This window comes from Pantherophis guttatus, chromosome 1 (assembly GCF_059756535.1).
Source record: "Pantherophis guttatus breed Tessera chromosome 1, ASM5975653v1, whole genome shotgun sequence".
Lineage (NCBI taxonomy): Eukaryota > Metazoa > Chordata > Lepidosauria > Squamata > Colubridae > Pantherophis > Pantherophis guttatus.
The window spans coordinates 88,545,775-88,567,315 of NC_142063.1; the positions used below are offsets into that span (position 1 = coordinate 88,545,775).

General features: G+C 37.5%; 1 protein-coding gene across 2 annotated transcripts in view; it reads left to right on the forward strand.

Annotated features, from left to right (window-relative positions):
• Positions 1–21,541, forward strand: part of NELL1 (neural EGFL like 1) — a 564,211-nt gene that overhangs the window by 503,959 nt on the left and 38,711 nt on the right. The window contains exon 16 of one of the 2 annotated variants that reach the window (XM_034417254.3): positions 21,088–21,228. The exons of the other annotated variant lie outside the window; for it this stretch is intronic. Within the exon in view, the coding sequence (XP_034273145.2) occupies positions 21,088–21,228 (141 nt within the window). The remainder of the gene's footprint in view (positions 1–21,087; positions 21,229–21,541) is intronic. 2 annotated transcript variants of the gene reach the window in all.

Consider the following 21,541-nt stretch of genomic DNA (forward strand, 5'->3'; position numbering starts at 1 on the left):
TTGAAATTGTTACCAGAAATTGGATTTCAGAATTATATTTCAGGTGATATTCAGAATTCAGTCTATCTTGGATAGGGCTACGCTACCCTCCATGTACAAGTGTACATCTGGGGCCTTCCTAAAACTGGCACACAAGTGTTGGATAGTACATGGTAAAAGAGTGATTTATCTGGTTTTGTAGACAAACCAGTTTCATATATACTTGTGGGAGAGAGACTCAGCATGGAGAGACAGTGATGAAAATAGTGATATCCTCAAGATTGGATTGTTGCAATGAACACTTGAAGATGATCTGACAATTGAAGCTGGCTCACAACATAGCAGCACCTATGTTGAAATATTGCTTGTCACCTGCTTTTAAAACTTAATTAAAGATCACTGTGGTGTACAAAAACTGTGTACACCTAGGCTGAAGGGACAAAATAGGTTCTTCAAATGGAGGAAAAGAAGGAGTCAGAGCCTTCACAAGAAGGCATTGCCTGTTTGCTGAGGCTGGGATGCCCATTGTGTCTGCTGGTGTGAAGCAGGATAAAAAGCTTCAAACTACTGTTGCCTGTTCAATTTTTCTCCTTTGATCTGAATATTTTATTTCCAGGGTTTTTCCCCATCATTTTGCATGCTTGGCTTGGACTGCTGATATTCCAAAGAGACTGTTTTGTTTTCAACTCCTGACCTTGAATGCTTAAGGTTCTGGGAAGAATAAACTGTAGCAGTTTTCTTTTCCTCTTCTTTGTGGTCCAATGTTTGTTTGCTGTTACTTATGAGTCAGCTGCCTACTTCCCTGACTACAAATGACTTTGTCAGAGTCCTATTTCCATTTAGTCTGAGCTACACTATATACTCTCAGTTCTTTGGGAAGGTTTCTTTGCAGATTCTGCTACAAGTATACCTAACATTTAAAGTACATCCTGCTTTTTCTGTGGCCTTTACTGTATTGCCACTGAAGATGAGATACGCTTAGTAAGATGATTGACACTTATGCTATTTGTTTTGGGGCAATATTATTGTCTTCCTTTTCCTTGGCAAAATTCCATCAGTTGGATCAGTGAGGGCTTCTGAATATTCCCTTCTGGAAAGAATTTATTTCAAAAAATACATCTTAGAACAGGGCTCCCTAAGCCCCAGGCCAGGGACTCCTACCAGGCCATAGCTCTTTGGGAACTGGGCCACCAAAGTGGTGGGCGAGTGCATGAAACTTCATTTGTGCATGTGAAGGATTTAGGTTGCATCAGGGGAGAAATGCTACCAGCTCGGGCCGGTTCGCTCAAACCAGTAGTAAAAAAATTGCTATCGGTTCACCGGAACTGGTAGTAAAAAAATGCTTAAAAAAGTAAAAAAAAGTTCCGATGATTAGCTGTGTGACAATCAGCTGTTCCACGCAATTTATATTTTCTAGAAAGTAGGAAATCCTGCTTTCTAGTGAATCTAAATCGCACGGCACAGCTGTTCCCCCCCTTTGCTGTTCTACTTACATTTGCAGACTCAGAGAAGGCTTTTTAGCGCCTGCGGTGAGCATGCGTGGGAAGCGCGTGTTTGGTGTGCATGCACATCAACTGTGCATGCGCGTGCAAAGCAAACTGGTAGCAGACTTCAGAGCATTTCATCCCTGGGTTGCATGTGCAAAACCATTCCACCCACTGCCAATGCTGCCAAAGCCATTGCCACTGCCAGTCTACAGAACCAAAAAGAGTGGGGATCCCTGTCCTAGAAAGTGATGCTTTCTACTTACTGGATAGTAGAAAGATTATATATCAGTGTTCATACCATACTATAAATAGAATATACAACTGTTTACAGAGAATTTTTTAATTTTTTTGCATAATAATAGTATATTACCTCCTTTTCTAAGGAGGTAATATTTATTTTTAATTCTCTTTCTGTTTTGCTTGATGACTGAGATGTGACAAAAACATCAGTTGTATCGCTTTCCAGATATGACATAAATGTCACAGACCTCAAAGCATAAATAGGGGTGGCCCTCAAGTCAGACATAGGCTTTTTAATGCAATCAGTTCAGCTGCCCAGTTGCAAATAAGAGCCTTAAATTATTAAACTGGATTTATGTAGCATATTTATATAGGATTTGGGCTCCCATTTGAATAATTTTGTTAACCTGTGGGGAAAACCTAGCAGTTGAAGCCAATTATTAAGATGTAGCTGATCATTTAATTTGGTTCGTATTATGACCTATATTTGTTTCTTTGTGAGTATTTTTATATTTGTTGGATAAAGAAGGTATTTAAAGGAAAACATCATCATCAATAATTATTATTATATGACAAATCTATTAGGTTATTTTTTTTTTTTAAATCCAGGCATTTCCAGTTACTGTAGTTGGATCTTTTTAAATTGCTTACAAAAAAAAGGATACAGCTGTATTGGTAGTCTAACTTAATCTGAATTAATGATGTCTGAAAAACTAGTCTGGAAAATTGCTTTGTGATCAGAAAGAACCAACATAGAAGAGTTTTAAAATATACCTTAATTTTTAAAAGGGGAAGGAAAGAAAGAATGAGGAATGGCATCAAAACTACAAACTCCTTGGGGAAGAGCAAATTATGAGAGATTCTTTTTTTTCTTCATTGCAAAACGTGTACTGCTTGGTGGCAGAATAAAGAGCACCAACTTTATAACCTGAAGCTGTTCTTAAATTTTGGATGTTTGTCATGCTCCAGCAAAGGAAGATACTATGTTTTTTAATCTGTCAGTGTCGTTCCCAACAAGCATTTCCCTGAATTAATTGTTGATCACTCTAACCAGGTATGCCAGGTAATTATTAGTGTGCAGAAACACTTTTTCCCCCTTCTGTATTAGTGATTAGTTTAAACCAGGGGTCAGCAACCTCCAGCTCCAGGGCCACATGTGGCCCTCTGCTGTGGCTCCCTGCCGGGTGATCCCACCACTGGCTGGCCCCACCCCTCACCCTTCCCTCCCAGTCACTCCTTGCGTGGCCTGAGAAGGAAAGGGTGATGGCAGGGAATGGACAAGTGGCCAGGGCAGAGACAAAGAGATACAGAGAGAGGGGGAGAGAGAGGAGGGAGAAAGAGGAGGGAGGGAGGGTGGAAGGGAGGGAGGGGAGAGAGAGATATGTCAAAAGGGTTTTGTGGTTCCTGGTGTTTTTTAGCAACTGGTTCTCTGCCCTAATAACCGGCTGGGTAGGCATGGCTAGGAGGTCATGTGACTGGTGGAAGTGAGTAACATCGAGTTGGCCATGCCCACCCAGGTTTTGTTGCTCCCGGTGTTTTGTTTTCTGTGGGAAACGGGTCCAAAAGGCTTTTTGAGTGCTAAAGGTTGCAGATTCCTGGTTTAAGCCAACAGTCAGGTTGAAATTTTTAAAATATTCTATCCAATTGTTTAGCATTGATCAAGAGTCGAGGTGGCACAGTGGTTAGAGTGCAGTACTGCAGGCTACTTCAGCTGACTGCTAGCTGCAGTTCAGCAGATCGAATCTCACCAGGCTCAAGGTTGACTCAGTCTTCCATCCTTCCGAGGTGGGTAAAATGAGGACCCAGTTTGTTGGGGGCAATATGCTAACTTTGTAAACCTATTAGAGAGGGCTGTGAAGTACTATGAAGCAGTATATAAGTCTAAGTGCTATTGCTATTAGGGCAAGATGCAATCAATAAAAGCAATATAAAACTATAATCCTTTACCCATCATTGTCACATTATTATATGAAGACAATTATAGTAAACAAATAAAGAAAAACAATTAAGCTAAAATTAACAGCATCCTAAAATCTGAGAATAAAAATAACCACTCCTGGAATCTGAAACAAAGCCAGTATTATAACCAAATGGGGCTACATATAGTCAAGAGCTAGAGTGTGACAAATCCCAAGATATCATTTTTTGGTAATATTGTTTCTTATCGCTAATTTTATTTATGCAAATTAGCAGTTGATGCAGTTTTACAGTGTATAATTGAAATACTTTTCAATTTAGCCGGCTAAGTTTATCTGCTAAGAACCAACTGTTAAAATGTACTATGCTGATCCAGCAATAACCTTTTTTTTTTGCCTGATGCTGTTATTCCATGCCCTTTAAACCATTGTTATTCAATTAATTATTAAAGTGGGTGTAAAAGGGCAATGAATTTGAATTAGTATAATGCAGTCTTGAATATTGTGAAGGATGAAGGTATTGTCTTAGAAAAATCTCTTAACAGATTCAAGTAAATATTTTCCCCATAGAGTTTAAAATAACCTTATTTCATAATCTAATCACATGGTGGCAGAACAACAAAAACCCATGTTTTTTTTTAATAACTTAATTTTGTAAGATAAATTAAATGATTTATCTGCACAGCTGTTGGCAGTTTCTAGCTGACTTTGATCTTTAAAAAGCTAATCAGGTTCAGATGAGCATTTAGCTGGGAAACATCAAGAAATCACAAATGCATAGGGTGATTGGAAAGTTAAACAGACATCCTAGAAGAAAGCAATGGTAAACCAGTTCCATATTATTGCTAAATTATTTAATATTATTGCCAGGCTATCTGAGAAATTGTCTTGTCCTTATTTGATCAACCTGTTTCCCCCAGTCAAGCAGGGAGGGTATTTTATAGACCCCATTGGTTAAAGAATTTCAGCTGGTGGATGCCTAGACAGAAAGCCTTCTCTGCTTTGCTCTTGTCCCTGGGAACATCTTATGCTAGAGGTGAAGTGAGCCTCATTCTCCCAGCCTTCCAGAAAAACATCAAGACCTTATTCTGCCATGTGGCATGGTGGTCTAAGAGTGGCATTTTAAAAACCTTTTTAGCCTTGGAACGTCTTCAATTTTAACTTTTTAACTCTGTCCTTTATTAATAATGCAAAATGCTTTTTAAAAAAAAATAATAATATCCCACTTCTCCATGGATTGGAATAGTTGCCTGGTGCGATTTTCTTAACTCTTATTCTGCTTCTATTCTGTAATGGAGAGGTCAGGGACAGGACAGAAGTTTCATTTTATACTTCCTCTATCTATAATGTGACTTATATACCACTTCATAGTGCTTTTACAGCCCTCTCTAAGCAGTTTACAGAGTCAGCATATTGCCCCCAGCAATCTGGGTCCTCATTTTACCCACCTTGGAAGGATGGAAGGCTGAGTCAACCTTGAGCAGTTGAGATTCGATCTGCTGAACTGCAGCTAGCAGTCAGCTGAAGTAGCCTGCAGTACTGCACTCTAACCACTGCGCCACCTTGGCTCTTTCTTAATTAACCATTTGTACATATTTTTAAAGAATTTTGAGTTAGTGAGAGAACATATCCTCCCAAGTGTTCAAAACAACTTGTAATGTTGGTTGCAGTATCTTAAATTAATTTAAAATTTATTGATTTTTGTTGTTGCTTACAATCTGCATACTAAAATCCCTTTCATTAGCCAAAGTAATTAAACACTAGCAAGAAAATAGTACATTAGGGATTTCTACCATATCTGCCTGCTTAGATGCAGATACTTCTTTTTTATGTCCCAAATGAAATGGAGACTTGGTTGATTGAAACACAAGAAAGGCCTTCACAACTATTGTACTTACATTATGAAATTCATGTGGGTTGAAAAGCTGTTCCCTTTAATAGCTGTTCCTGCTTGGTAAAGAATATCATATTTAGGAAGGCATTGGTTCTTAGGAAATGCAGGCTTTATTTGATGCTGTATTTTAGTTGTTGCATTTCCTTGCTTTTATTATATATTCATTTCCCTGTAATTGTTATTGTTGATAGCTACATTACATTAAATTGTTAGGCTGCTTGAGTAATGTACGAGTGCTAAAAGGTGGAATATGTATACCTGCTTGTCTGGTGCGCTTCCTCTACCACCTTATGCTTAGAAAAAACAGTAGCATTGATATGGCCATATTATCAACTGGGACCTATGGTTGCCCTGTGCCAAATACTTTGCTACCAGAAACAGCATTTGTTCTCTGCTTCTCTAAGCATTGATGGTGATGGCAGGAAACCTTCCCATTGGGAAACCTGTAAAATAAATTGCAATTGTAGTTGGCATCTTTGTTTGCCCAGTAAATCTAAGTCTAGGGGGACCAAGAAGATGGTTTTGAGAGTTGAGATGCTGGTCATGATTACTGCCTTGCTTGGCAGCACTTCCCAATTTTTAATAGGAAGGAACCATGGATGGTTTCAAGAATCATGATGCTGGCCATGATCACTTTCCTTATTTGACAGCACACCCCAATTTTTTAAACAGGAAGGAAGGGAGAGAGAGAGAAAAAAAAAATAAGGTGGTTGATCTGAAAAAAAAGAGAGTTGGTTGGAAAGATGGAACAAAAAGGAAAAAGAGCTGGAAGAAGCAAGCAGTAGGAGAAGAAACTGCAGAGTGGCCTAGAAAGGATCTTATTCAAGTACTTTGATGAAAAAAATACTTGATGTATTTATTTGTATTTATGGAACGGTCTTCATGAGGAACAGTACAAGGATTAAATCGCAAGAAGTTTAAATCTCATGTGAAGCAGAACATTGAACACTAAGGAATTTTGAGAGGAAGTCATTTTTCCCCATATCTTTTAATTAACTGTAAACTGTTCCACTCCTCTGGAGAAATAGACAAATCTGTAGTAATTCTTGGATGCTTCAAATGCTTTTCTGAACAGCATCAGAAAATTTCAAGGCTTGTCCATTTTCTTTTTTACCCACTGTCTACACATTCCTTCAAGATTTGGACGTTTCTGAACTTTAATCTTTACTCCCGGGATGTTGCTTGCAATTAATCACAGTCTTAACACTTATGCCAACCATGTAAATATTAAAATCCATTATTCACTGTATATTCAAAGTTTTGAAATGGAAGAAGGACAGAACCTGGACCAAGAAGGCATCTTCAGTTAATGTTCCCCTCTCTCCTAACCCACAGCCCCCTTGCTGAAGGGTACGATCAAGTTTTCTGTATCCATTTTCTTACTTGCCTTCTTGTTATAGTCATTTTACTTCTAATTCTAATAAACAGACACTGATTAGTAAGCAGGAAAGCAAACACAAAAATTACTGACTAAGAAGCATGATGCTAAAGAGAATATAAGAGCCTTGGTAGTACAGTGGTCTAAGGCACCCTGTTATTAAGCTGGTTATTAAGACCAGCTGCCTGCAATTACTGCAGGTTCGAATCTCGCCAAGGCTCAAGGTTGACTCAGCCTTCCATCCTTTCTAAGGTAGGTGAAATGAGGACCCAGTTTGTGGGGGCAATAAGCTGACTTTGTATAAATATACAAAAGGATGAAGGCTATTGCTGAGCACATTGTAAGCCGCCCTGAGTCTCCGGAGAAGGGCGGCATATAAATCAATTTTTTTAAAAAAAATGGAATTCCTCCTCTCTCACAGATCAGTTATAAATAGTATACAATAAATAAAACATATACATTGCTCTTTGAACACTATTTAACAAGTGCTATATGAAAGTAAAATAGAAGTGAAGTCACACCAGCTTTGTCTCCCTGCAGTGACAGAACATGTGAGACAGTGATCACAGGACCGCAGTCCTGTGCATCACAGTCATATCTCTAGCTGGCTTTACCTACAGTTGAAACATTTCATGTAAGCTACACATTTACTCAAGACAAGTTCTCCATCTGTACTACTGTGCTCACATAGAATTTATACAGAGAGTTTTTTCTTAGAGATTCTAAACAGAGAGATAATAGGGGAAATTTCTTCCCTTGAGAACATAGGACCCTGGACATAGGCAGAGTTAACCATGTGCCCCCCTTAGAGTATCATTTCAATATTTTATTCTCCCTATTCCTATCTTAAGTAAATAATGTGCTACTTATTTCTGTTTCAATTCTGCAGATATCCTGCATCATTTTTATTGTCTTACATTTGAGATAGCAAATAACATATTAATACTGTTCTCTTCTGTGTTAACTCAGCAGTGATATATTGTCTGTTTTTTGGCTTAGCCAGAACAATTGTCATTGCTTGACAATTTTTGTATTGATTTTTTTTTTTTTTTAGCTTTTGTGTAAGTGTTGGAATTCGACATCCAAGATATATTGGCAATCTTTCTGTTTGTCTAACACCTTTTCTTTTTATCATCTAGATGCACATTAAAGTTTTAGCTTTTTAGCTTCAGCTCTTTTGTGAAGCTAGATAAATGTGACAAGCTTGATTCTAGGCAGTGATCTACTTTAAAAGAAATCCACTGTTCTATTTTACTTTCATATAATTTATATAACATTGTTCCACTTGACTTATTCATTCAAAAAAGCAAGAAGGATGCAGAATTCATCACATTTTGAATGCTTTCCCAATCACTTAACATCCATAAATCTACATATATACTGTATTTTCAGTTGTACTGTAGCAAGAAATGCATTACAGTAGATTTCTTTTCTTTTCTTTTTTTGGCTAAGGAAATTGGGTTTAGACAGGTCAAAGATTGATCCAAGAAAATAAACTTCATATTAAAAACCTAGAGAATTATAATAAGGCAAATGGACAAGTATATTTGCATTTAAAGGACATATAGTGGAACATATCCAGATGAGATTGAACTTTTTTTGTGAGCCACGACACATGAAAATATCATGACAATATCAACTTGATGTACTACTGTCTGAAAAAAGGTTAACTTTGCAAGCAACACTAACCATGGATGAGGGATTGTTTTGTGCATCCTTTGACTTTTTCAAGGTCAGTTGGCAATATGAATGGTAGAGAGTAAGGCCGGCATTTAAAGTAGGAACAACATAAATCTACCACCAGGGAAATGATTGCATGATGAGACAATTTGCATATGTGTCTAATCTTCATAAATACAGTAGGCTTAAAATAATTATGATTTGTTATGGCAAAAAATACAGACAAAAATGGAGAATTGGGGAAAATTACAATTATCCTTGTTGGGAAGAATAGCAGCAATAAAAATGAACGTTTTACCCAGGTTTTTATTTTTGTTCCAAATGATACCAATACTCAAGAAAGATGAAAACTTGAGAGAATGGCAGAAGGGTATTAATAATTTTGTTTGGGCAGGGAAAAGACCGAGAATAAAGTTAAAAATAATGCAAGATATACGTGAAAGAGGAGGTCTTAAAATGCCTAATTTAAGATTATACTATGTAGAAAATATAATGTTCTTTATTACTCAGCCTCCAATCTTCTCCAAGCCTTTCTTTTTCCCAGATTCATTAGTCACAGACAGTGCTCTATGATAGTTCTTGCTGCTAGATTGTCTCTGTGCCAGTCCTTCAATTTTGCTCTGTCAGATCTCTGTAATGGCTGCATTTCCTGTTCTCTGGTAAAGTCAAGTAGAGTCAAACCACCAACTTGCTTCGCCCTCCGCTAGATTTACTGCTATAGGCAATGAAATAAAAAGAGTTCTTCTGGATTCTTTTATTCTTCTTTCTTGCTGTGCCCACCGAACCTCTTTTTACGCAGGTAGTCTCACGTCCTCGACCTTTCGTTCTCCGTGCCGGCTTGTCAGGCTCTGTAGTCTTTTCATCTGCTCTCTGCTCTCAATCACCACTCTTTTCCACTCTGAGCCCTTCGCGCCCGACTCCGCTGACCCCTTCTTTTGATGTCCGATTTCGCATAGGCAGGGAAAGCACGTTTCAATCTCGACACTGCAGCCTCCGATCTTCCTTGCTTCCCGTCTTGTTACCGGCTACCACAGCTTCAAGTCTGCCATTGAATGGCTGACTCACACACGTTGGTTTGACAGAGCTGCCCGGTCTTGTGAGAAGCGTTTGTGCTTCGCTTTCTCGCTCACCTGACTCTCTCTATTGTCTGTGGTGCTCTCTAGGTCCCGCACCCCTGAAAGGATCCCCAAAACACGATGACAAGCAGTGTTGAGGAGTAGTGGTTACTCGCTCAGCACCATGTCCCTGCAGATCGCCAACCGGAAAGGGTTGGAAAATGGAAAGGGGTACATTGCAGTTAAAGTCTTTAAATGCATTAAAAGAAGAAAGGATAATTCAAACTTGGTTTCAGTATGGACAGTTGCAAGCTAGATGGAAAGAAGATCAGAGAATTGGTATCATGCAGAATGAGGAAAATTTGGTAAAACAAATTAGAGATCAAGGCCAAATGCATATAAAAAGATTATATAATATATTGATAAAAATAGATTCAGAAACGGAATTAGTTAAGGATTGCATGATAAAATGGGCACAAAATATTCAGGAACCAATAATGATGGAAACTTGGGAAAAAATATGGGTTAGAAATGTGAAATTTACACAAGCACAAAATTTAAGAGAAAATTTTTATAAAATGTTTTATAGATGGCATTTGGATCCTAAAAAGTTAGCTTGCATGTATCTGAATTTGCAATCTAAGTGTTGGAGATGTGATTGTGATGATGCCACTTATTATCATATATGGTGGACTTGTAAAAAAAGTTAAAGCATTTTGGATTAAAATATGGTGGATTATTCAAAATATCCTTAAAAAGAAGATAAAGTTTACTCCACAGTTGTTTTTGTTGTTTACTCCACAGTTGTTTTTGTTGGGTATAATCACAGATTGTACGGTTATAGAGACTAAATTGATCTTAAATTTAATAACTGCAGCTAGACTTTTGGTGGCGCAATATTGGAAGAAGGAAGATTTGTGTACTATTGAAGAATGGACATTAAAAGTAACGAATTTAGCAGAAATGGTGAAAATTTCAGCTTATTTGAAAGATCACTCACAAGAAAGATATATATCGGAATGGAGAAGATGGATTGATTATATTCAAAACAAATATCGGACTAAAAAGTATCAAATAGCTTATGAATGAATAGAAAAATTAAGAGTATTCATATTTAGTTAAGTAAAAGGGGAGTTAAAGTATCAAGGGGGGGATAGGAATCCATAGGTAGTTAGATTAGTTTAGTATATGATTGTCAACTGTTATATCCTGTATTTTGTTCTGGGAAGTTCGGGGGGGGGAGTTAGGGGGAGTAAGGAAGGGAGGGGGAGGGAGAAATATTTGTAAAAAAAAAAATTTGTAAAACTTTTTAATAAAAAAATAAAAAATAAAAATAAATACAGTAGGTTTACTCTAAAATGAATGCTGAATGACCAATTTTACATTGTGTTGCTATAACAAAATTATATTGTAACAAGGAAGTTGAGCTGAAGAAACAAATTGGCCTCTTTTTTCTCAGAACCATAGATATAAATGTAATTTGAATGAAATCAGTGGACTAATATAGAACAGCGTAACATAGAAATAAATCCACAGTAGTCAATACAATCATGGAATGATCAAGAGCCGAGGTGGCACAGTGGTTAGAGTGCAGTATTGCAGGCTACTGCAGATCGAATCTCACCAGGCTCAAGATGGACTTAGCCTTCCATCCTTCCGAGGTGGGTAAAATGAGGATCCAGATTGTTTACCCTATTGTTGGGGCCAATAGGCTGATTCTGTAAACTGCTTAGAGAGGGCTGTAAAAGCACTATGAAGCGGTATATAAGTCTAAGTGCTATTGCTATCAAGGAAAACCTTGATCCAACTGCTGCAAAATAACGAAGTGGGTCTGGAAACAATTGCAAAGACTTCCAATTAAAATACTGATATTTATTGCATGTTCTTCTTAAACTCAGCTAATTAATATTTGCTATCATGATTAAAAACAGTATCACTTTTTTCCCCCAGAAAAAACACTTTTTAAGCTTTATCCCAAAACATTTTCTAATTATTTCATTGCAAAACTCCTATAACATTGTGAAGAGCAATGAACATTTCTTACACCACTATTAAACTTTTGTGACTGTTTCTAGATGGAGATAGAACGATAGGCACTAAGCTGCCATACAATTTAAATTGGGATTTAGAACATAGAATAAAGAATAGCAGAATTGGAATGGACCTTGGATATAATCTAGTCCAAATCCTTGCACAAACAGGAAAGACTATAACATTTCAGACAAGTAGGAGAAGAAGGGTTGTTGTGAAATAAGGAAGATATGGAATGGTAGAAGAGCAACCCCGAGTATACTTTAAATTTTTAGGAGCAAGACTGAACAAATATGAAAATCAAAAGATAATATTTATGATTAATAATGGCTAAGAGATTGTACATTTGTGTATGTTTATGAAAAATGAAAATTAAAAAAAAACTTTTAAAAAAACTATTTCAGACAAATGATTTTCTAGTCTCTCCTTGAAAGTCTCCAGCGATGGGGCACCCACACTTCTGAAGGCAAGGCATTCCAGTGGTTGATTGTTCTCAACTAATTTACAATCAGACAGATTTTACAATGAACATAGATTCCATCTGCTAGCAGTCTATACTTCTATGCAGAGGTGGCATTCAGCCGGTTCAGACCGGTTTGGGCAAACCCGGAGCAGAGATCACGAGTGGCCTGCCCACCCACCCTGGCACTATGCCATCCTATTTAGCCACGTTTTTGAAGCTAGGTGCTGATCTGTCCCCGTCTACACACACACACAAACACAGCCAGCCGAGGGTTAAGAAAGTACTTGGCACGCACACATAACGCACACGTTATCTCAAACTTGGCAACAATATAAGCACCGTCTGCCAAGAGCTTTACTGCAACAGATAACATAAAATTACATACGCATTGCAAATAGTCCAGCAAAACAATATCCCTTCAGCAGTTTCAGACGTTGTTCAAGTGACTAGCCAGAGTTAGTTTTTGTTCGTCACGGAGTTTTACCAGCCACCACCCTCTCTTATATTGTCTCTGGGATGTGGTCCAGTGACTCAGTTCTAATCCCTAGCATGCCTCCTTAACTGCTGCAACCATTTATCACGCCTTCGTTGGCGTGCATCCAGGAACGACAGCTCTCCTTCCTCGCTCTCATCAGAGACACCTGGCTCCTGGCTAATCTCCTCTCCCTCGGCCGGCACCTGAGACAGTGCCAGAGGGGAGGGGCCTGGAGAGGGAGGCCTGGCTGACTCCTCTCCCTCATGTTCAGAGCCTTCTTCCTCCGATGAGATAGGCTCAGAGGGCAGGGCCACAACAGGTGCATGCGAGGAAGGTGCGCACATGAGCAAAGCGCATGCGCAGAAGATCAGGTGCATGCATAGAAGGTGCGCACACATGCAAAGCAAGCATGCATGCGGGCGGCGAACCAATGGTAACAATATGTGAAACCCACCTCTGCTTCTATCTATCTCAGGGGTCTGCAACATTAAACACTCAAAGAGCCATTTGGACCTGTTTCCCACAGAAAAGAAAACACCGGGAGCCACAAAACCATGCCTGACTATTTCTTGAGTGGCCACAAAACTAGCATATGTAGTTAAATTAAACCTTCTGTTTTCTTCTGAAACTTTTCTTTTCTTGGATTTATCCATGGTTGGCCTACCGGGGGTTGAAAAGCTCAATAAATTGTGTGCTGGCAGGTGTTGCAAATTGGCGGTTGTGATGCATATTTTGAGTGACAGGGAGCTACAGCAGAGGGGTGAAAGAGCCACATGCAGCTCCAGAGCCGCAGGTTGCTGACCCCTGATCTATCTCTTACTCCAGATAACAGTTACTTTTTCTTCAGTGGAGTAACAGTGACATCTTAAATATTTTGCTACAACGTCCCTTTTCTACATTTCTAAGCAGCTGTGCCCATTTGCACATTTCCACACAATGAGTTTTCACCTCAGGCATCCTTTCCTGCAATGAGAACTGGAGCTTTTGATGGTGATGCCACAAAAGCAGCACATTTCCCACCCAATGCAATATAGACATACTTCTGGCCCTTGCTAGGATAAAGTAATCCATGAAAAAGAAATTTCATACTACTTCAAATGTAAATTAGATATAAATCCAAAATGTATAAATACAGTCACAGATTGCTTTTATTCTTGCCTTCTTGGCTAGAAATAATTCTCAACGGATGAAAACAGCTCATCCTTCTTATAAAAGAGATTCATTTGTCACTGGTGATATCCCCTTCAGTGATGCTTAAAACTATCCAAGTTATCGTTCTTAATGATTCTATCTAAACAGAAGATTCAACATTTTTTCCATGGCACAGAGTGAAAAAAGATTACAGCCAATTAAATTCTTGAAAAGTATTAATTTCATAATGTTGATCGCAGCCTTCCAAAATATGCAGCCGAAAATATCAAAGGAGAAAACCTTTAAGGTGCGGTAACTGTCATTCAGGCTTATTAGAGATTGCAACATATTATGAAAAGGAAAAAATATTTTAAAAGTCATACTTTATTTGATTTCTCTGGGGAATCCAATTTGTATATTTTGAGCATTACAACATGTAGAATATGCTTTCATTTGCTTCAATCCATCAATTGCTATTGAAATAGGTTTGCCTTTTCTCTCATTTTTTTTTTTTTAAATATTAAGGCACTTGTAAGTTAGGGTTGTTTATAATGCAGTGTGGAAATCTGAATTATTGAGAAAACAGAAAACTGAATTGGGTTATATTTGCAACTGTAACTGGCATTGGCCATTTTAACACTGAAATATACAGGTATCCACTCAGATGTAGACCTTAACTATGCTGCCTCCCTCAGGTGCTTGTTCCCAATGCGTGAATTGGCTAGAAATAAAGTTGATTTAAGAAATCCGTTTTTGGAACTCAACCCCTTCTCCTATTTTGGTTTCAGTCATGATCAGTATTTTTTCTGCCCAACTGGTAACATGTCTCCAATTAATGGATTCCCCTGATGCTTTTTCCCCCCACCTATGCTTGGAAAGGAAGTGTCAGGTGTTTTTCCCTTTGTGGATTTGTCTTTTGTGGACTAATTAAAAAGAAAAAAAGGCAACACTGTGGCGTGTGTGTCTGTGTGCATGTGAAATTAACTGAAATTTTTACCAAGATAAAAACAACACAAGTTTTAGAGTCAACACAAGGAAAACTAACAGGTAAGAAAGAAAAGATGAAAAAGAAAGGAAAAAAAGGAAAAAAAGGAAAAGGTGATAAAGACATGGCTTCCAATCTTAACCACAGTCATAAATGCATTTCTATTTGCCGATTAATCATAACTTCATTTTTCCATTTCTTCAGCAAAAAGTCCATCGGGGTTTCCATTCACTAACAAATAAGGTTATTTTCCTTTCCCTAATCAGACAAATCAATTTTGCCCTCTCTGCTAATTCTATCATCTTCACCAACTATTCGTCTATTGTGGGCATTTCAAAGCTTTTCCATTTTTGTTCATGTAACAGTCTTGCAGCACTCATCATATATAGAAACCATATTCCGTAATTCTTTTCTTGTCACTTATTAGCCCAACAGTTTTACCGTTCTTTCTTTCACTTGAGCAAGAAGGGAAAACTTGTCAGAATTTACCAGTCACCCAAGGTCTTGTAAAAGAGAGCAGCTGAAGAAAATGTAATTATGAACGAACAAACTTTGTCAATTTCACCCAATTAAAAGGAAAACAAAACAAAACAAAGAAATTACCAGTATTTTACAACTGCATTGATGAACCTGTTAAAGGAAAACAACAGCAAACAAATAACAAGCATTTCAACATTCCACTAAAAAACTTGCTTTAAAAAAAAAAAAAGACTCCAACCTTTTATTGCAAGGAACTCAGTATGAAATAACTACTGAAGGCAGAGGACAAAGATGGACGGCAGGGATGTCTGTCAGAGCACACACCTGCCAGTTGGAAAAGAGCAATCTGTATAGAACTGGGTGAAATGCAGAAGGTGAACCAGATTCGCCTGCTTGTGTTTGTCAAGGTGGGGTGGGAGAGCATTACTTTTGAAGCAGAATAAGAAAACTTAGCTAAAGGTCACTTCTCAAACCGGTAGGTACCGTTTGAGCACAATATCATTCATTCCTGTCCTCATGAAATGACATGTGATGTGAAGTACAGATATAATTCCTGTTCATGGATACTTGCCAGCTTTCTGCTTTTACTTTTTCAGATAAAGTCTGAAAAGTTGCTTTGGAACATTTGGAAAATAACAGCAGGCTTTTTCCAGCAGGCATTTTATCAAAAACAAGGGATATTAAACAAGCTTGATTATTTATTTATTTTTGATAGAGCAACCATTTTAGTTGACCAGGAGAATGCAGCAGCCATGTTAGCTTATTTATCTAATTTTTTTCCCCGCTCATCTGCCTTCGAAGAATGTTTGACAAGTGTTTCATCTGCACAATCTATGCTGGAACATAGTGCCATCAAAACAGATTGAATAATAATACCCAATGTCAGTGGCTTTGCATCAAACTGGAAGGAGTGATGAATGGTATGTGGATCTAGCCTTTGTAAGATTCAGTGTATTTATCATGAATTATATAAGAGGTTAGAACATCTGATTGTGAAATATTCTTACAATTCAGCCTTGATAATTTTTTTTTTGAGACATTATTAAGATTGAGGAGGATCTTAACAAATGGAAAGAGTAGTTAGAACAAGATATATGTTAGCAGAGGCAAAAACATTCTACATCTGAGTAAGAAAAATCAAGGCATTAGCATAGGAGATACATGGTGGGCAGCAATACATGTGATAGACACCTGGGGTCTTTGATAGATCAAAAACTGAACATGAACCAGCAATGTAGTACACGTGTAATAAAAAAAAAAAAGCAAATGCAGCTACAGACTTTATGTAAAGGTAAAGGTTCCCCTTGCACATATGTGCTAATTTTTCCCAACTCTAGGGGGCAGTGCTCATCTCCGTTTCAAAGCTGAAGAGCCAGCGCTGTCCGAAGACGTCTCCGTGGTCATGTGGCTGGCATGACTAAATGCCAAAGGTGCATGGAACGCTGTTACCTTCCCACCAAAGGTGGTCCCTATTTTTCTACTTGCATTTTTTATGTGCTTTCGAACTGCTAGGTTGGCAGAAGCTGGGACAAGTGACGGGAGCTCACCCCGTTACGCGGCACTAGGGATTCAAACCGCTGAACTGCCGACCTTTCAATTGACAAGCTCAGCATCTTACCCACTAAACCACCATGTCCCTTTAAGCCACCGTGTCCCTGACTTTATCAACAGCCATATATTTCAAGATCAAGAAAAGTCAGCATTTCTCTCTCAATGCAAACCTGGAATATTTGTCCAGTTCTGGATGCCATATTTTAGGAAGGACGTTGTAAACTGGAATGTATCCAGAGGAGAACAACCAAGATAACAAGGAAAATTTTCTTAATGCTTGGAATTGCTAACAATGTCTCTTCCTCTGTCTCTCCTTCACTAGAAGTTGTGGATTCTTCTGCACTGGAGGTATTTTTAACAATGGTTGGATGGCCATCAGTTAGGGCTGCTTTAATAGTAGGTTCTTGCATTGGGAAAGGAGTAACACTAAATGGCTTCCATTCCAAGGTCTTTTTCAGTCTTTAGTTTTGTGATTCTTATTAAGTTACCTATTTTTTTTAAAATTCTCAAACACATTGACCTTGCATAACTTTTTTTAATTGAGCTTAAATTGATATGGACCATATAACTATGTGTTGACATAACTATGTCTTCAGCAAGTTTATCCCCTGCAAACATAAGATTTGTAGTCCAATATATCTAGAAGGAATGTAGAAAGTTTGACTAACGAATATTGAACTTCTGATTTTTCTGCAAGCTGCTAAGTCATCTAAAGAATAGCCAAATGAGAACTGATTGTCTGATATTGTCCATTCAACATTTTCTGTCCTGAAGGCTGAGAAACTGTAGTGGCTGGATTGGTTTTGAGTAATGCATGATTTATGTGCAATGTTTAAAATTGCTGTGCTAATTTCATGACAGTGTTACCAACAGTATTGTGCTTGTAGATGAATAAATGGAGATCGCTGTCTAATTAACAGAAGGTTTTGGTCCAAAGAATGAATTGCTAAATATTATTTCTTGGATCTTATCAGAAAAAAATAAATTATCATTTTTTTAAAAAAATAGGGATATAAATGCAAGAACAGATTTAAGACTGAATGAAAAAGCTTACAAGAATATCTAATATACAGAATAAATTGTTAAGATTCCAAAGTGGGAAGGCAGAATGTTGTTTGAGATCTCAGCACCACCATTTTGTCTCCCCCTGCCATTCTTACTGTATACAGTCTAATTATTTTTTCAACTTTTTTAGTATACTGAAACCAAGGGCCCAATAAATGAGAGTGCGTGGGAAACTGAAACAACTCATTTGTTGCATTGCCTTGAATGAAAAATAGGAATCAGTCTGATTGTTTCTGTTACAGAATCATGCTTTGAATTGATCTGGTCTCTTGCATGCAGAGCCCAGATCAATTGCACCTCAAAAGGGGGGGGCGGTGAAAAATGGGGGGGGGTTTGTCCTTTCTGGAAGAAGAGGACAAAGCCAGCTCTAAAAACCAAGTTATTATTTGGCTAGCAAATTTAGAAAGATATTTTTTGGTCTGCACAACTGGGCTTTTTATAGCAATTTAGAATCAATTTACCCAAATCATCTATTTGTTAACATGTGCAATAACAGCATGTACTGTCAGAACAATATGGCCCCAGAATCTTTAGCTGTCTTAGAAACTGTCTTTTTTTAGCCTTTTTTAGTCTTTTAAATTGTCAATCGAGTTTTAGTTTGAATGTTTTAAATTTTGAGCCACAGTTATATAATTATTTTAAAATTTTAAATTTTGTATTGGTATGTGTTTTAGTTCTGGCTGTGCACCGCCCTGAATCCACTAGGAGAAGGGCGAGATATAAATCAAATAAAAAAATAAAAAATAAAATAAAATAAAACATCTGAAGTAGTGGAATATTTAAGAGAAGCTGTATTTGAAGTAAAATTGGCATTTCTGTAAGAAATTAAAGAATTTAACAAGGGTTGATATTAGTAATGTTTACATTTTATAGAAACAAGGACTTGAAATATCCAATTTTTGAAAATTAGTGGGCCCACTAATTTAAGAAATATTAAATATTATTTAAAGATGAAGTTAATCCATCAGAAAATTCTAGGTTGTATCTATTGGCCTCTCTATGATAAGAAGTGTGAGGATTCTTTGATTAATATTGTGATGGGAGAATCCCGATACTCCCATGTAACACCCCTTCTGCGCGACCTGCATTGGTTACCGGTTGCCCTCCGGGTGAGATTCAAGATGCTGGTGATGACCTATAAAGCCCTACATGGCTTAGGCCCAGGATATTTGGCGGACCACCTGCAGCCAGCAACAACATCCCATCGCCCAGTTCGCACCCATAGGGAGACCCTGCTCAGGGTGCCTTCAGCGAGACAATGTCGTCTGGCAGCCCCCAGGGGTAGAGCCTTCTCTGTGGGGGCGCCCACCCTCTGGAATCAACTTCCCTTGGGGCTTCGGCTGGCCCCTGACCTTCGCACCTTTCACTGCAAATTAAAAGCTTGGTTATTCGAGTCCCCCGGCCTGGACTCATGGGGTTTTTTACGGGTTTTTAATTGTATCTGATTTAATTAGGCATTTTAAATTGCATTATGGATTGTGGTTTTTATTGTTGTGAGCCGCCCTGAGCCCATTGGAGATAGGGCGGCATATAAGCCTAATAAAATAAATAAATAAATAAAATAAATAATATAATGTTTTCTTTTTCAGGGGAAAACATAGCTGTTGTAGAGGTGAATATAATAACAATATGGAATTTAAGATATTATGGAAAACTTTGGCTTTATTGAGCCTGGGAATTAGTAAGAGAATTAATTTGCATAGATTGAAATAAAATAAGTAAGGCTTCAGTTGTTGAAGTGAGGCTTCAAGAGATGTATTCTCTGTCAATCTTTGAAATGTCAAATAAATCTTACTGCTAAACAGTAAAAATAAGAAGATGGAACATTAAGTTTATATATGGTCTAAATTTAACAACATGTTAAAGGATTGAGCTTGCTATCTATTAATATTCCTCACTAGGATTTGTTTTATGAATCCTTTCCCTCTTTCTCTTTTCAAATTTTCAGTTTATGATCACCATTATTCTTTTTCATTGTATTATCACAGGTCGTTTCTTTTTATATTTTTGCCTGTTAATTTCACTTATAAAACAATTTTAAAAAGTACATTCTTAAAAAGAACAAGAATTTCAACCCTTCTTCCTAAGAGTTGATAGGAAAGCCTCTGAACAGTTTTCACTCAGTGAAAACTCAGTAGTCTATTGTCAGTGTACAGCCCTGGACATTGTATTGTATGACCACATCATAAGAATTGAAAAGTGGGGTTTAAATGTCCGCAGCTTTTGGTTGAGCAGCTATTTAAAACAGTGTTTTAAATGGCTGCTCAAGTTTAAGAATTGAAGTCCATACAGCTTACAGTTGTTGAAATTGAGGAACACTGCTTTAGAGGAAGTGATTTTCTTCCTGAGGGTGATCCAAGGTCTTTCACAGCACAACCTATTTTCTACTTCGTGACAAATGGTTTCCTTCACCTTTCAAATCTGAAAAATATATGACTTAGATCTCACAAATGTTTACATTTATCTTAGGCATTTCCACATTCATCTTTAAAGTTGTCAATATATGTCTAATAAATTAATATAGATAGCACACATCATTCTCTTCCAGGATTCAAGGCAGTATAAATTGTGTTCTGTTCTGCTCCAATTTTAGCCTCACCATAGGTTGGTAAGATTGGTTAAAATGAGGAAAAAAAGTCCCATTTAGTTTGTATAGCTGAGGGGGGATTTTCATTTGAACATCTCCAGATCACAACAACATATTAAGCCTGAATAACTATTTCCTATTCAGAATCAATACTTTCTTCTATTTTTATAATATGCTTTATAAAAAGTCCCATTCGATTCAATTATCAAACATTGATAATTATAACAATAATAATCTCATATGCAGCCTGATTCTCAATGCCTCTAGATGGCTTACAACCATTAAACTACAAAATTACAATTCAATAAATAAAATGTAAAAAATAAAGATTAAAAAATGCCCAGTGTGACCTGGGTGAATTTACATTGTTTGTAGATCAAGGGAATTGAAATTGAGACACCCCCCCACACACCTATTTATAAGAGAGGTGGGGAATTTATCTTTCCCAAATATCATCCAAGAGTTCTTGATAATACCTTAGCCTGGTTTATTCTAAAGAAAGTCCTTCCAAGTTTGTAAACTATAAAGATGGGCCAGTGAGGTACCTTTGTGTGTAGAGCGTAGCCTATTCATTAAAAGGTGCATTCTATTGTATTCCAGAAGGGCTTAGTGTTGTGTTTTTTACTATCTAAAATGTTGGTGTAAAAGAAAATTAATATCCTGGCTGGCTTGTGTTTTTCTCTGAGGCAGATATTGATGAATGTGCTGAGGGGATCATTGAATGTCACAACCATTCACGCTGTGTTAACCTCCCAGGGTGGTACCACTGTGAGTGCAGAAGCGGTTTCCATGACAATGGAACCTATTCACTTTCCGGGGAGTCCTGTGTTGGTAAGCAAAGCTCAGCAGAGAAGTACTGTTATTGTTCTGCCTTGTATCAAGTCCAAGGACCATCTTTGATGTTAATCTTACAATATAACCAACCCTTTATGTAAGTCAGTGCTAACTTGCACAATAGAAGGATTATTATGAGAAAGATGAGCTATCACATCTCTAAACAGTAACATGAAAAATGGTTTTCTGGAAGACATATTGTAGATATGACTCCTGTCCTGAAAGACATTTCAGATAAAACAACATCCTGGAATTGTGAAGTGGATTACTATTTAATTCTTCCAATTCCTAGCTTTAAACTTTAAAGATT